The sequence below is a fragment of the Sparus aurata genome, chromosome 22, assembly GCF_900880675.1.
Source record: "Sparus aurata chromosome 22, fSpaAur1.1, whole genome shotgun sequence".
Taxonomy (NCBI): Eukaryota; Metazoa; Chordata; class Actinopteri; order Spariformes; family Sparidae; genus Sparus; species Sparus aurata.
This window is the reverse complement of record NC_044208.1, coordinates 10,245,587-10,261,007: the sequence shown is the minus strand read 5'-3', so window position 1 is coordinate 10,261,007 and position 15,421 is coordinate 10,245,587. Positions and strand designations below refer to the sequence as shown.

Sequence of the window (15,421 nt, the reverse complement as noted above, 5' to 3'; positions counted from 1 at the left end):
GATGATGATGAAGACAGAAGAAGAAGAGGAGGTACAGAGACAATGACAGATGTGTTGGATGCAGCTGTCTGAACAGCAAAGAAACTATAAAGTATAGTTGTCTGTCCCAGGTTTGTTGAACTTTATGGACACATCTTACAACACTTTTTGCAGTGGTGGAAGAAATATTCCAATGCAATAAAACACTGTAAAAAATAACATGCAATAATGAAAAGCAGCTCATAGGCCTGTTATTAGATCAGACCTGTCATAACTCCTAACATAATGTTTTAACTTGCACTGAGAGGATTAGTATTAGTACACCCAGGATAAGTAATTGTGCAGTTTTGTTTTGTCAGACACCGTGTTGTAAAAAGCCCTGAGTGTTAACTTTAAAAAAAAAAAAAAAAAAAGAAGACGTGAAGTTTACTTTCTGTCTCTAACTTTCACTTTCACTCTCTGGTGACGCAGAACTAGTTGCTGCCTCCACACCAAGAGGTATGTTTGTGTTTTTCATGTCAGATTTCTTCTCTTGTCTCCGGCTATGACTCATGTTATCTGAATGTTTTTGTCTCGCATCTGTTTGACACAGCTAACCGTCGGTGTGCAAGCTGGTTGAAAGTGAGAGGTGCTCAAGGGGTCGAGGTGTTTTCATAGCTCTGTTTGTTTTTCAGAAAATACTTGAAAAGAGGTCACAAACAGGGCTGACTACAGTTAAAGTCAAAGTACAGGTGAGCTGCTTCTGGAAAAAAATGCTTTTTATTTAACATCTAAGTAAAAAAAAAGAGACTGATCCTTGTTCTTTATCAGGATTTCTCTTCACATCACAGTAAAAGTACTTCCTTATACTTCTACATGTAGTCTAAGTGGCACTTAGTCCAACTTTAATAAATAAAACGGCTGACAACATTTCTGTCATGTAAACTGTCTGATTTGTGTGTTTCTGTGTGAGCTCTGTACCTTTGTCATGTGACAGAGAGGAGGACTATAAATACCTGACATGTGACAGCATGTTGCTGTGTCTGTGTGAAGGTGTGGACTCTTTGTGAGGATGAATCCTCGTGAGGAGACAGAGGAGGAGGTCCGTCTCTCTACAGCCACTCTGTGTGAGGAACACGACGGCCGGACCGGAGCTCAGAGGTGAGATGAGGATCTCTAACTGTCCAAGACTCTCAGATAGAATCACGCCACCATCATTATTCACAGTCAAAGCTCTGTGTGTGTTCTCATCAGGGTTCACCAGCAGAGGTCGGACTCTCCCGCACCCAGCGGTGTGTCCATGAAGAGTGACTCATCCATGATTGAGCCTGTAACCTTCAAGGATGAAGAAAAGTAAGAATATAGAGCAGAAGAGTTTGTTCCTCTGCAGCGTCAGCTGATAACGTTTTCATGTTGTGAGCAGGGGTGGACTGGGACAAAAATTTGGCCCTGGACTTTTTGGTCCAGACCGGCCCACTACAATCTGCGCGCAGATATTGTGCCAACTCGCCCAGTTGATGTACATACAAACACACAAGCTCTTAATAATACCACCATACTAAACAATATCCCTTTATATTCTGAAGCCTTGAATAAAATAAATGATAACTACACAGTGTGTTGCTCACTTGCTCTTAGGAGGGATACTGGAGAAAGGATTTAAGATTCAAGAGTGTTTATTTGTCACTCACTCACACAGGTACAAGCAGTGAATCATGGCACTGGCAGGCTGGCAGCCAGGTACTGTAGGTCACTCAAAAACACACAAATAGAGAGCCCTGTGAAAGACAGACAACAAAAGATGTATACATTATTTAAGTGATTACTGAACACTATCCATTCAAGTTCTCACGTCTTCACTAAAATAAATGTATAATAGACAGCCAAGAAAAGAGGAAAGTAAGTGTATTGCTCTTACAAGGAGGATGCTGGCTAAAGAACACCAGGACACTGGCAGCACAACTGTAGGTTCCTCTCAAAGCACACACTGGAACAAATATAAAGCCCTCCTCAGCCCTGTGAAAGACAGACAACATTATTTAAGTGATTATTTTGCAATATCCATTCCATTCATGTTCTTGAATCCTAAATAAATGAACAACCCAGTACTTAATACACTAACTCACAACAATACTCACAGAGTGACAGGCCATTGATGAACTGCCTGCTTTAAACATAGTTTTCATAAACAGGAGGGGAACATCTCCTCAAACAAATGGCCAACCTGTGTGAGAGAGACGGAGAGAGAGAAAGAGAGGACTAATGATTGGGTCAAATTATGACATCGCATTATCTTAGATTTTAGTATTAAATGTGTCTGTATGTGGGCGCGCAGGTTGTCGAGTGGTTAGAGCGCATGCCACATACGCAGCCGACCCTGGTTCGATTCCGGCCGGAGGTCCTTTGCTGCATGTCACATCCCCCTCTCTCTCCCATATTTCCTATCTGTCTACTGATTAATAAAGGTGTCTATGCCAGAAAAAAATCTTTAAAAAAAAAAAAAAAATTTGTCTGTATGTGGCTCACTCTGGCCACAAGGGTGCAGTTCGAATTAATGGGAACACCACCCAAAGAAGAACAGTCTTTGACATTGTTCATTGTAATACTCACTGAATCAACATGGTGGAGAGTCTTCCTCAACACTTGTGTTTTCAGCCTCCTCCTGCACCATAAGCTCAGTGGTAATGGGAGCCTCACTCTCTTCAGACTCACTGTCAGACTCACGTGAAGGACCCGCTGCTGAAGCTGCAGCATCGGTGCTGCACGCCCCGGCCAGGCCGGACCCTGCAGCAAATATCTGCGGAATTGTTTTACATTTAGCAGCCTGTGCTGCTACAGCTTTTCTTTTCCTTTCCCTCAATTTTTCCAATAAATAAACAGAAATAAAATGAAAAACGGCCGTCCATCGGCCCATTAGTGACCGGCCCACCGGGAAAAGTCCCGGTACTCCCGATGGACAATCCACCCCTGGTTGTGTGTGTGTGTCATCATGGTAAAGTGTGGTCCTGGAGACACTGTTTTTGGCGGGAACTACCAGAGAAGTGACTTTGATTCTGTCTGTGGACATATATTGTCACCACGATAACATCACAACGTCAAGATGCAGTCACAAAACTGTACAGGCGTGTAGTTGAGATCAAAATGCAGTTTTTAGATGGGTGACGTCGGAGCAAGAGCGAAGTAGGAAAGAAGTATCTGTACAGGGTCAAAGGGACCTTGAATAAGGAAGGCTGTCACTCCATTTGCAGCACCATGTCCTAACCTGTGGACGTTGCTTGAGCCAACTTCATCCTACAGCAAGACAAAGAACCAAAGCACAGATCCAAACCATGCAAGAACTACTTAGAGAAGCAGTCAGCTGGTATTCTTTCTGTAATGGACTGGTCGCCAGATCTCAAACCTATTGGGCTGTCGGGAGAGCGGCTTGGCTGTAGGACGCGTGTGGGAGGTGCTTCAGGAAGCATGAAGTGAGATTTCTTCAGATTATCTCAAATTGCTGTAACTGCTGCAGACAGAGGGTTCTTTGAGGTTTGGATGAGAAAATTATTATTTCAAGCAAAAATCATTATCTAGAACATTTACCATGCACGCTTTTTACCTTAAAATAACGGCTTCAAAGTCATTTTGATGGTACGGTGTCTTGTAACAGGGTGGATGGTGTCTATGTGTCAACCACTCCACCTTGTTGCAGATCTGGGATTTGTATATACGACAGCTGTGTGCACAAACTGTGAGGAGTGCCAAATCACACACAAAAAAACGCTCATTTCTACATAATGTTGCTTTAAGAGATGCGTTGGTTTGTCTGTGTGTTTGTCATCAGGGTTCACCAGCAGAGACCTGACTCTCCTGCACCCAGCGGTGTGTCCATGAAGAGTGACTCATCTATGATTGAGCCTGTTACCTTCAAGGATGAATACCATTCTGACAAAGACAAGTAAGAACCAGAATTGTTTGTTACGCTGTAGATCTCCGTCAGCTTTCATACTCCACTGATCGATCATCCTCATGAACCCTAAACTCATCGTCATGGTTTTCTGTGCTGGTTCAGTTTGAATCAAGTTTTTCATGATTGTGATACATTTGATCATAAATTTGTGGTTGAAAGTTTAAGAGGTGTGTTGTTTTTTCTCCCAGGATTCACCAGCTGAGAGCAGACTCTCCTGTACCCAGCAGTGTGTCTATGAAGAGTGGCCAGTCCATGATTGAGCCGGTTACCTTCAAGGATGAAGACCACTCTGATAAAGAAAAGTAAGAATTTGAAGGTGTTATTGATAACATTCAGCTACTAAATGCGGCATTAATCTACTCCCTTTCATTGCCTTCCAGTCACAGCACTGCTGATGTTCGAATCATCTGCCCCCTCAAGTGGTAGCCATTTTTTGATGGCTACCACTTGAAAATGAGATGCTGAGCTTCTTATATCAACCTGAATTTATCATCATTAACACCAGAAAACTGAATCACCGAATCGATCAGATGTCCCCAGAAGTAGGTAGCCTATGCACAAATATGTCCCTGTCGACTTTTGTAATCATACTACTTCATGTTTTCTCTGCAGAGTGCAGCAGATTCCCGGTGGTCAGCAGCATCCAACAGACCTGGACTCCATATTCAAGGTGAGTAAAAGTCAGAAAAAAGTTTACTTCAGCTGCAAATGAAATTAAAAACCTTCTTTTACATTTTTATTCTTTTCAAGCAACTTGAGGAGAACATCGCCACCTATGTGAAGAATGAGCTAAAGAAGTTCCAGAAGGCTCTGAGTCCAGATTACCCAGACTGCTCAGAGAGGCAGAGTGAAGATGAGGAGGTATTGGGTTGTGAGGAGGAAGAGCAGAGGAGGAGCAGCAGTGAGGCATTTCTGAAGATCACACTGCACTTCCTGAGGAGGATGAAGCAGGATGAGCTGGCTGACTGTCTGCAGAGCAGTAAGAGGATTCTCCTCATTAGACTTTCTTCTTAATCACACAAACTTCCACTCACTGATTTGTTGTGTCTTCATTCAGGAACCAGTGTTGCAGTTTGTCAGCATCAACTCAAATCTAACCTGCAGAGGAAGTTTCGGTCTGTGTTTGAGGGGATCGCTAAAGCCGGAAACCAAACCTTTCTGAATGAGATCTACACAGAGCTCTACATCACAGAGGGAGGGATGGGACACCTCAATGATGAACATGAGGTCAGACAGATTGAAGCAGCGTCCAAGAAACCAGCCAGACCAGAAACAGCAATCAGACATGAAGATATCTTTAAACCCTCACCTGGAAGAGATGAACCAATCAGAAGAGTGATGACAAAGGGAGTGGCTGGCATCGGGAAAACAGTCTTGACGCAGAAGTTCACTCTGGACTGGGCTGAAGACAAATCCAACCGGGACATACAGTTCACATTTCCCTTCACTTTCAGAGAGCTGAATGTGCTGAAAGAGAAAAAGTACAGCCTGGTCGAACTTGTTCATCACTTCTTCACTGAAACCAAAGATGCAGGAATCTGCAGGTTTGAAGACTTCAAGGTCGTGTTCATCTTTGATGGACTGGACGAGTGTCGACTTCCTCTGGACTTCTGCAACACTGAGATCCTCACAGATGCCACGGAGTCCACCTCAGTGGGTGCGCTGCTGACAAACCTCATCAGGGGGAAACTGCTTCCCTCTGCTCGCCTCTGGTTAACCACACGACCTGCAGGAGCCAATCAGATCCCTGTTGAGTGTGTTGACATGGTGACAGAAGTCAGAGGGTTCACTGAGGAGCAAAAGGAGGAGTACTTCAGGAAGAGATTCAGAGATGAGGAGCAGGCCAACAGGATCATCTCCCACATCAAGACATCACGAAGCCTCCACATCATGTGCCACATCCCAGTCTTCTGCTGGGTCACTGCTACAGTTCTGGAGGATGTGATGAAGTACAGAGAGGAAGAAGAGCTACCTAAGACTCTGACTGAGATGTACATCCACTTCCTGGTGGTTCAGTCTAAGGTGAAGAACGTCAAATATGATGGAGGAGCTGAGACGGATCCACACTGGAGTCCAGAGAACAAGAAGATGATCATGTCTCTGGGAAAACTGGCTTTTGAGCAGCTGCAGAAAGGCAACCTGATCTTCTATGAGTCCGACCTCACAGAGTGTGGCATCGACATCAGAGCAGCCTCAGTGTACTCAGGAGTGTTCACACAGATCTTTAAAGAGGAGAGAGGACTGTACCAGGACAAGGTGTTCTGCTTCGTCCATCTGAGCGTTCAGGAGTTTCTGGCTGCTCTTCATGTCCATCTGACGTTTTTTTATTCTGGTGTCAATCTGCTGCCAGGAGAACCATCAGCCCTCTGGTGGTCGAAAGTATTCAGATACAAACCCTATCCCAGACAACTCTACCAGAGCGCAGTGACCACAGCCTTACAGAGTCTAAATGGACACCTGGATTTGTTCCTCCGTTTCCTCCTGGGTCTCTCACTGCAAACCAATAATACTCTTTTGCAAGGTCTGGTTACACACACAGGAAATACCTCACAGACTAATCAGGAAACAGTCGAGTACATCAAGAAGAAGATCAGCGAGAACCTGTCTCCAGAGAAAAGCATCAATCTGTTCCACTGTCTGAATGAACTGAATGATCATTCTCTAGTGGAGGAGATCCAACAGTACCTGAGTTCAGGAAGTCTCTCCACAGATGAACTGTCTCCGGCTCAGTGGTCGGCTCTGGGCTTCATCTTACTGTCATCGGAGAAAGATCTAGAAGTGTTTGACCTGAAGAAATACTCTGCATCTGAGGAGGCTCTGCTGAGGCTGCTGTCAGTGGTCAGAGGCTCCAACAAGGCTCTGTGAGTACAGATACTAACTATATATAAATGTTAAATGGGAGTCTAAAGATTTAGTCAACTAATTAATAAGTTGATCAACTGAAAAAACATTCATATTGTTTCTTTTTTTTATCAAAAATGTTCATTCAAACACAAAACAAATAATGATGTACAGCCACTGAAAATACTGTTACATCAATTCCCCCCCCCCCCCCCCCCAACAAACACACACATAAAATGAAAAATAATAAACTATTTAAAATAAATAAATACTTAAATAGATCAAATAAAATAAAATAAAAATAGAATCAAGACACAGTGGCTAAAACAAACATCAATAACAAAAGGAGAAAAACAAAAACAAAAAAAAGGGACTTGTGGAAAAGTTAATATAGACCAATTGAGTGATTCAAGATGCATAAGTAGATCAGAGTGAGCCCTTCAATGCTTCAGCCATAGTGAGCCACATATTCACATTCGCCTCTTTGGCCCCATTTATATGGGCTGTCGACAGCTCTATATACGTAACATCAAGAAAAGTTAAAACCCATTGTCTGATGGTCAAAGTGTGAGGGGGTTTCCAGCATACTGCGATCGTTTTCTTAGCAGCTGTTAAACCTGCCAACATTACATGTTTCTGACATTCAGGGACTTGAAGTGCCGAAAGATCATTTAATAATAACACTGGTATGGTCACAGGCACTGTCTCCGATATGAGTGCTGTCTGCTCAGCGGCCACACCCTGCCAAAATCGATCAACGGGGGGCACTCCCACACCATGTGGAGGAAAATGCCAGTGGTTTTTAATGTACACAGTGTGCACGAGGGATCATTGATAACTTTTATAAAATGTAGCTTACGAGGGGCCAGGTAGGTCCTGTGTATGAAATTATAATGGATCTGCTGGTGGTCGGGATTTCGTGAGGCGAGTTTGATATTAACCCACACCTTGTCCCAATCAAAATCCTGATCCAATCCGGGGACATCACCCCTCCATAACCGGTCTACTGGGAGCGTTTTGTAGGTGGCCTCATCATATTGTTTCTTCAGTTTAATTGAACCATCACAGATTAATGCAGCCATGAAATGAGTAATAGAAAAATCCATCACATTGTATTTCAGATAAGGCTCAACCCCAGAAATCTAAGGTAGAACTTGTGAAATCTTTGTTATAATAAACTAATATATTTAATTAAAAAACACCAAAAATCCCCCCTTAATATCTTAAATTATTCAACTCAGTTAGGGCAACTACAGAAATGTGATGTGTACAATAGAACAATACAATACAATAGAAATCAGTATGTATCTTTGTCACCAACTCTCCTCCAGGCTGAGCGGGTGTAATCTGTCAGAGAGAAGCTGTGAAGCTCTGTCCTCAATTCTAAGCTCCCAGTCCTCCAGCCTGAGGGAGCTGGACCTGAGCAACAACAACCTGCCGGATTCAGGAGTAAAGCTGCTGTTGGCTGAGCTGGAGAGTCCAAACTGTACACTGGACACCCTCAGGTTGGGATTAATAAACCTGCTCACAAAAATAAAAGTAAGTCAAATCAAAAAAGGAGTCAAATGTCTTCACATTTATCCTCTGCATGTTTTCCAGGCTGACTGGCTGTAATCTGTCAGAGAGAAGCTGTGAAGCTTTGGCATCAGTTCTCAGCTCTCAGTCCTGTGGTCTGAGAGAGCTGGACCTGAGTAACAATGATCTGCAGGATTCAGGAGTGAAGCTCCTCTCTGCTGGACTGGACAGTCTGCACTGTACACTGGAAACTCTCAGGTCAGGATTGAACTTCTGTTTTAGCAAGAACTCTTAAAATGTTGCTTGCAGGATAAAGTGTATTTTACAAAAGAAACCCAACCTGTAGAATTAAAGATATAATATGTCGTAATTCTATTTTAAATTATCTGAACACTTTGTCATTAATTACGTTGAATTGTGTACTTATTTTATCCAAAATGTTTTTTTGTCCAATGTTGTTTTTATCACCACACCTTTACAAGTAGCTGCTTTTATCAAACCAGCTCTAATAAACCGACTGAACGCTATCTGCCCAGGAACAAACAGCAGATAAGAGTATAGCTGGTAAAGAAAGTAAAACATCTCTCAGCTAAAGAGCCTGATATTTTTTGTAAGATTTGGTGGAGACTTCCCCCTTTTTTAACCATAGAACTCTATGATCTCACAGATAATATCATCCATAAATGATGAAGGCATTTTTTTTTTTTTAAGATTTTTTTTGGCATAGACACCTTTATTAAGCAGTAGACAGATAGGAAATATGGGAGAGAGAGGGGGATGTGACATGCAGCAAAGGACCTCCGGCCGGAATCGAGCCGGGGTCGGCTGTGTTTATGGCATGCGCTCTAACCACTCGACCACCTACGCGCCGATAAAGGCATTTTTTCCAAAGGCAAAGCCAAGTTTTGAATCGAATATTTTCACAAACTCGGCAGCTCCATTTGGTTCATCTTCTCCATTTCCAGAGCTAACACATGTTAGCTTTGACAAAGTCGCAGCAGAAGTAGGCAACTGTTTGCTAAGATGAGCACATAATATCAACTTTATAAGATGGAAGTGTGTCAGTTCTTTTGTTTAATAACAGTGTGGTCAAAATTAAATTAATGAAGATTCTATTCAAAACACTCAAGGGTTCCAGTGTCATATCACTGTGTAGTAACAATGAATTTCAAATCAGTGAAATTATGAAATTTATGAAAATAATGTGTGTCTCCAGACTGTCAGGCTGTTTGATCACAGGGAAAGGCTGTATTTCTCTGGCCTCAGCTCTGAGATTAAACCCCTCCCATCTGAAAGAACTTGACCTGAGTTACAATCACCCAGGAGACACAGGAGAGAAGCTGCTGTCGGCCGTATTGGAGGATCCACACTGGAGACTGGAGACTCTCAGGTAATCGTTTTTATATCTAAATTTTTTTTTTGTTATATTTTAAATGTTTGTGTTTTATTGTTTCAGTTTAATAGACTTTTCCTTTTGTCTGATGTTTGTATTATTTTGTTTCTGTTATCTTCTGAATATTTGATGTTATGTTGAATTTAGTATATGTATGAATTGTGTTTTTATAGCTGTCGCTGAGTGACGGTTCATTAAGATTATTAATGATAAAGCTTGTGAAGGTTCATTCTGACTTTGTTTCTTCCTCCAGGGTGGAACACTGTGGATGGGTGAGGCTGCAACCTAGCATCAGGAAATGTGAGTATGTGTTTACAAGGCAGCGCATGTTAAAGTAGTTTAAATCAAAGCGGCTGGTCACATTTGGTGAGTGATCCGATCACTAGTGGACAGCTTCAAGCCTGTCAATTCACACTGGCTATATATGCAAATGTACACCTACATCTCTGAAACAAATGAATCTAATGTTTTTTACACAAAGAAAGACATTTGTTTATGAATAACATCTGAATTAACAGTGGGCACAAATTGCTAAAAATGTAGTTGTAGACAATTTTTCAAAAAGTTTGTAAAATTTCTCCTAATGTCTTAAAATAAGCATTTTGTGAAAGTTTGTTTGACTTTCTCTACAGATGACAAAGAATTAACTGCTGATAACTGTTTGTAAAATTTGACATGTTAACAGTCAATATGTTATATTCTTTAATAAATTTGGTGTAGGTGAATTAGTTAAAACACTGTTTTCAAACAGCTGCTGGGTGGAACATCGATGCAATGATAAACTCACGATTTTTATAAGGAAAGAAACATCTTGCTGTATTGTATTCGATACTGAATTTACAAGAAGGCACCAATGATTTAGAAATTGCTCTATCAGTTACAAAAAGTTTGTTAAGTTTCTCCTCATGCAAACAGCTCTTAAAATCACACGATTTGTTAAGGGAGTTTGGGATATTGCCATTCATTCGAGTTAAAACAGACAGTGTGTTTACATGTTGATATCAAATGTGAACAGGGCCAGAAGCCTGTTTATCAGCGTGAGTCATTCTGAAGTTTTGATCTAATGTATAATAGGTGTGTTGGATGTTAAACTGTTTTGTGTCTTGTCCTCTCCACCAGGGGCCTGTGAACTCACAGTGGACACAAACACAGTAAACGGACTCCTCAAACTGACCAACAACAACAGGAAAGTGACAGCAGTGAAAGTGAAGCAGCCGTACCCTGATCACCCAGAGAGGTTTAACTGCTGGGAGCAGCTGCTGTGCAGAGAAGGTCTGACCGGTCGCTGTTACTGGGAGGTCGAGTGGAGAGGAATGGTTTATGTATCGGTGTCTTACAAAAGAATCATAACAAAACGAAGCAGAGCTGAGAGCTGGTTTGGAGGGAATAATCAGTCCTGGAGTCTGGAGTGCTCCGATGATTTTGCTGTCTATCACAATAAAAGAAGGACAACCCTCCATCCCTCCTCTGACTCTGACTCCGACTCTGACTTTGACTCCAACAGGGTGGCAGTGTATTTGGACTATCCTGCTGGCACTCTGTCCTTCTACAGAGTCTCCTCTCACACACTGATCCACCTCCACACCTTCAACACCACATTCACTGAACCTCTTTATCCCGGGTTCTGGTTATGGTCACCTGGTTCCTCTGTGTCTCTGTGTGAGCTGTAGGAGGGAGAGTCGCTTCATGTGTAGAGAAACAATCACACACCGCTAATAAACACGCACACACAAACTCCTAATTAAGTTGTCTTTAAGTGTCAAAAAGCCTAATTTCATGTTATTTGCCAGGGAAAAAAAGGAGCATGACAATTAGTAGATGATTTTAAACTATCCTGGAGAGAACAGGTTGGCTTCGTCTGCAGTAAGAGCTCTAAATCTAAAGGCATTCTAAGGGAAATTAGAGGTGAGGTACACAATACATGTTCATAAACGTTATATTTTGATTCGTATTTGACAAATTGCAATATTGTATGAGTGAGTACATTTCTAACTTATCCGTTCAAAACACTGCTGCTGCTGCTACATGCACATTAGCCACCTTTTCTAAAATGATTGTACCAAGTGCACCTCACTTTTTTTTTACCTGCAGTTGCTGACTATATTTGAGAATAATTTTCTTTGATATCATTTTGTTCATAACTCAAATTCCATCATTATCAATTTAGACAGGCTAGTTATCTTCATCTTTCTTTGTAGGAAACATCCCCAGTGTCAGTTTTCTATCAAACATTATGGAATGTAAAAATGTTTATTACTGGATTCTTCAGTGTCATTGTCTGTATACAAGAAGACTTTCAAATGCTTTGTTGTCAAAATTATTTTATTTGGAACACTAATGTTCACTGTTGATGTTCATACTGCCAGTGTGACAATTAATCTACATATAAATGTAACTTTATACTAGTACTGTGAATTTGTGTTAATGCTAGTATTTAAAATGTATTGATTGATTTGACTGTGTCTTTTGAATGTTTTCATATAATCCAGTACAGGTGTCTACCACATCCTCACGTGTACTTTTTCTATTTTTTTATCACCACATGTGTTTTTATATTCATCTATGTGAAACAAACATAAACATTGTCATGAAAAAACTCAGAAAAATACGAAATGCCATAATGTTTCTTTGCCCTTCTTGTACTGTCTCAACACACAAAAAAGCAGAGTTATATTCAGATTCTCTGTTGTATACGCTTATGCAGTTAGCCGTTGATGTTTCTATTATTCTGTATACTTGTTGTGCACTATGAGGACATTTTTTCCTTGTTTTGCTGTTGGTTCTCATGGCCCCTGTGGACAGAAGTGGTATGATCAGCACATCCTCCTGCAATAAACATCTTAAGACTAACCTGTCTAGCTGTGCATTCGTTATGAAAACATGTGAAAGAAAAAAAATATCTGAGAAAAAATTAAAATCAACTGTTTGCAGGATGCATGACAATGACGTATATATCTCTTTGTGGTAAGGCAAGATTAATAACTGTAATGTGACGATGCTGTACCAGCAGACTACAGATCAGCTTCTTTCCTCAGGATGTGATACTCCTCAGTTCAGCTTCAAGACGGTGAGGTGGTTATTTTGCTTATGTTGGTCATATACAGGCATCAGTATTAAAACGAGATGTGTTCATAGACAGTTAAAAGTTCCTTACATACAGTTTGGTTTTGAGTTTTTGGGGGGAACGTTGAGGGGGAATGTTAAACAAAAATAACCTTCAGGGAACTTTCCCTCTCGAGGGTCTTTAAAGGTTACAGAAAAAATAGCCTATAGTTAACCTTTAGGGAACATTCCCAGAGGGTTCTCTGAAGGTTGCGTCACCCATCCACCTGTCCACATGACTTACATTACTAGACATGTTTGCATTATAAATGATCTGAACAATTACTCAGTTACCAAAACAGGCTCCCATTATTTCCGGAAAATTGACAAATCAACTTAGCGATTAATTGGCAAATTATATGCTAAATTTGTAGATACTGTTGTCATTTTTTAGAATTTTACAGTGCATCTTGTTTTAAAAGTTCTTCATGTGTTTTGTTGTCAGATCCAGGTCAAGTTCAGTAACCGATGGTGTCATATAACTGTAGTGGAGGTATGAGTGCAGTAACACCCTCTGCAGTGAGGTGCTCAAAGGATGTTTCTCCTGGAGAACACGTTGTTCTCTGATTGTGCCGCAAGTAGGTCGACTGTGTTTCAACCGTGCAGTGTCAGCATTGGCCGGCAGAGGGCGGTGGCGTTTTAATATCGTTTAATGAGAAACTCCACTGCGGCTGAACCGGAAAGAAAACAAACCCTGAATCCGTTCCTGTTCAGGATAAACATGGCGGCTACAGGAGCCGGGTCCCCGAGCCGGCTGGTCCAGTATGTGGTTGTCCGCTCGGATCTGGTTCACAAGCTATCCTGGCCCCTGGGTGCTGTTATAACTCAGGCCTGTCATGCTGCTACCGCCGCCATTCACCTTCATTACGGGGACCCGGAAACACAGCGGTACCTGGCAGAGTTGGACTCCATGCATAAAGTGGTGCTAGGGGTGAGCGCGACACGTCACGCCAGACTCCATTCAAATATTGGTCAAATAAGCGCTGCTTGGCTCGTCAACGACGTAATTTCACTGAACACAATTCATTTGATAACTAATTAAAGTCTAGTGTGGTTAGTTTTATTCTTCGGCGTTATTCAAATGTATTTAAAATATCATTTTTTAACTGGTTTCTACTAGATATCATCCGCTAACTAAGCTTTAAAAAACTCATGCAAGAACATGTGATCACCTTAAGTAAAGTGACGTAAAAACTCCTCGATTTTATATATTTAGAAGAGTTCTGTCTATGCAAGCTTAATGCCGAATTTAAAAGTACGTCCTCAAGAATATGATAACATCTTAAATGGTGTCTAGCTGTCGCCGATAAGCAACGAAATAATGAAAAGAGCGAATTTTAGATGGAGTTTGGAGTTATGTATTTATTCAAGATTCACATCAGTAGTTTTACTGTAATCAACCAAATGATAACGATGTCATTCTTACTAGTTGTTGATCTAATTATTTAATTAATAATGATTGAGAATATAATCAAGTCCAGCTGCTTAAACTGTGTTTTTCAATTTCACTACGAATCAGAAAATGTCCTATGTAAGTCATCATCTAGACGTTTTGGTGCCAAATCAACTACAAATATGTATATGTATATCCTCTGGAATGGAGGCTCCAGTTAAATGTGAAGTAATGATAATCTGTGTCCTGGTCTTGGACGTTAAATTCCTATGTGTAATTTTGTTTTGTCTCTGTAGGCTCCGGACGAGGCCGCCCTCTCTAGTCTATCAGAGAACCTAACACAGGCCGGTGTGGCTCACAAGCTTTGGATCGAACAGCCAGAGAACATCCCCACCTGCCTGGCTCTAAAGCCATGTCCAAAAGAGACTGTCCAGCCGCTGCTCCGCAAGTTCAAACTCTTCAAATGACGGCATTAAAAGACATTGTTCATATGTGAACTACAGTGCATGTCAGCAGTGAGGAGGAGGCCACAGAGGCTTCAGTATCTAACTTCATCTGTAAAAGGACGACATCTGAAAGTTGTGCTCCTCTTCTCAGTGAATCCTGTAATCAAGTTTAAAGTTGGTAAATGTAAAGTCTTTTCTGGATTAAGTTCTTGCGGTGGTTCAAAATAAATGTTTATTTTTTTGTGTTAATACTGAAAGATACAACATTTAAATACTAAACTTAAAATTCAGATTTTATAAAAAACTGTCGACGTGTTCAGGATGTCACTATATTATCAGAAGTAAACTCGGATAATATAGTGACAAAAATTGATTTGTTGTTTAAATAAAGTAAATACATCATACTTTTATCTTTTATTTTATTTTGTTTGCACACATAAAACTGCAATAAAGTCCAGAGAATGAAAAAACAATTGTGTCATACATTTTAATTGAAATATTATGTTATTACGTTGTCAGTCCCCGACTTAACAACGGAAAGCTTCCTGCTTTGTCATGTTGTGCTTTAGTCTGACTCATGTTCGCGAACAGAACATTTACACTTCCTCCTTAAAAGGATAAACTCATTACCTTTACATCAAGTCTCTTTTCCAGTTGTACAAAACTCAGGCCATATTTCAACACTATGAACCATCATGGCAAGACCGCAAAACACATATATAATTTTTAAATGCTGCTGCGCCATGTTATTGTTAAACAAAATTAAAAAGTACATCTGTCTTACAGAGGGTTACTTTGTATGTGTATGTATTTACACAGTATTA

At 40.9% G+C, this 15,421-nt stretch overlaps 2 protein-coding genes across 2 annotated transcripts; both read left to right on the top strand.

The window, feature by feature from the left end:
- Positions 1-427: 427 nt before the first annotated feature.
- Positions 428-12,506, top strand: LOC115573552 (NACHT, LRR and PYD domains-containing protein 3-like). Its single transcript, XM_030404365.1, has 14 exons — positions 428-477; positions 654-710; positions 1,012-1,119; positions 1,213-1,311; positions 3,782-3,895; positions 4,096-4,209; positions 4,520-4,577; positions 4,658-4,886; positions 4,965-6,768; positions 8,080-8,253; positions 8,348-8,521; positions 9,480-9,653; positions 9,910-9,956; positions 10,776-12,506. Exons 3-14 carry the CDS (start codon positions 1,031-1,033, stop codon positions 11,324-11,326), a joined length of 3,627 nt encoding a protein of 1,208 aa, XP_030260225.1. The 5' UTR covers positions 428-477; positions 654-710; positions 1,012-1,030; the 3' UTR covers positions 11,327-12,506.
- A 950-nt stretch (positions 12,507-13,456) lies between these two features.
- On the top strand, positions 13,457-15,070 carry ptrhd1 (peptidyl-tRNA hydrolase domain containing 1). Its single transcript, XM_030404530.1, has 2 exons — positions 13,457-13,689; positions 14,448-15,070. The coding sequence occupies exons 1-2, from the start codon at positions 13,480-13,482 to the stop codon at positions 14,616-14,618; spliced, it is 381 nt and encodes a 126-aa protein (XP_030260390.1). The 5' UTR covers positions 13,457-13,479; the 3' UTR covers positions 14,619-15,070.
- The last annotated feature ends 351 nt before the right edge of the window (positions 15,071-15,421 follow it).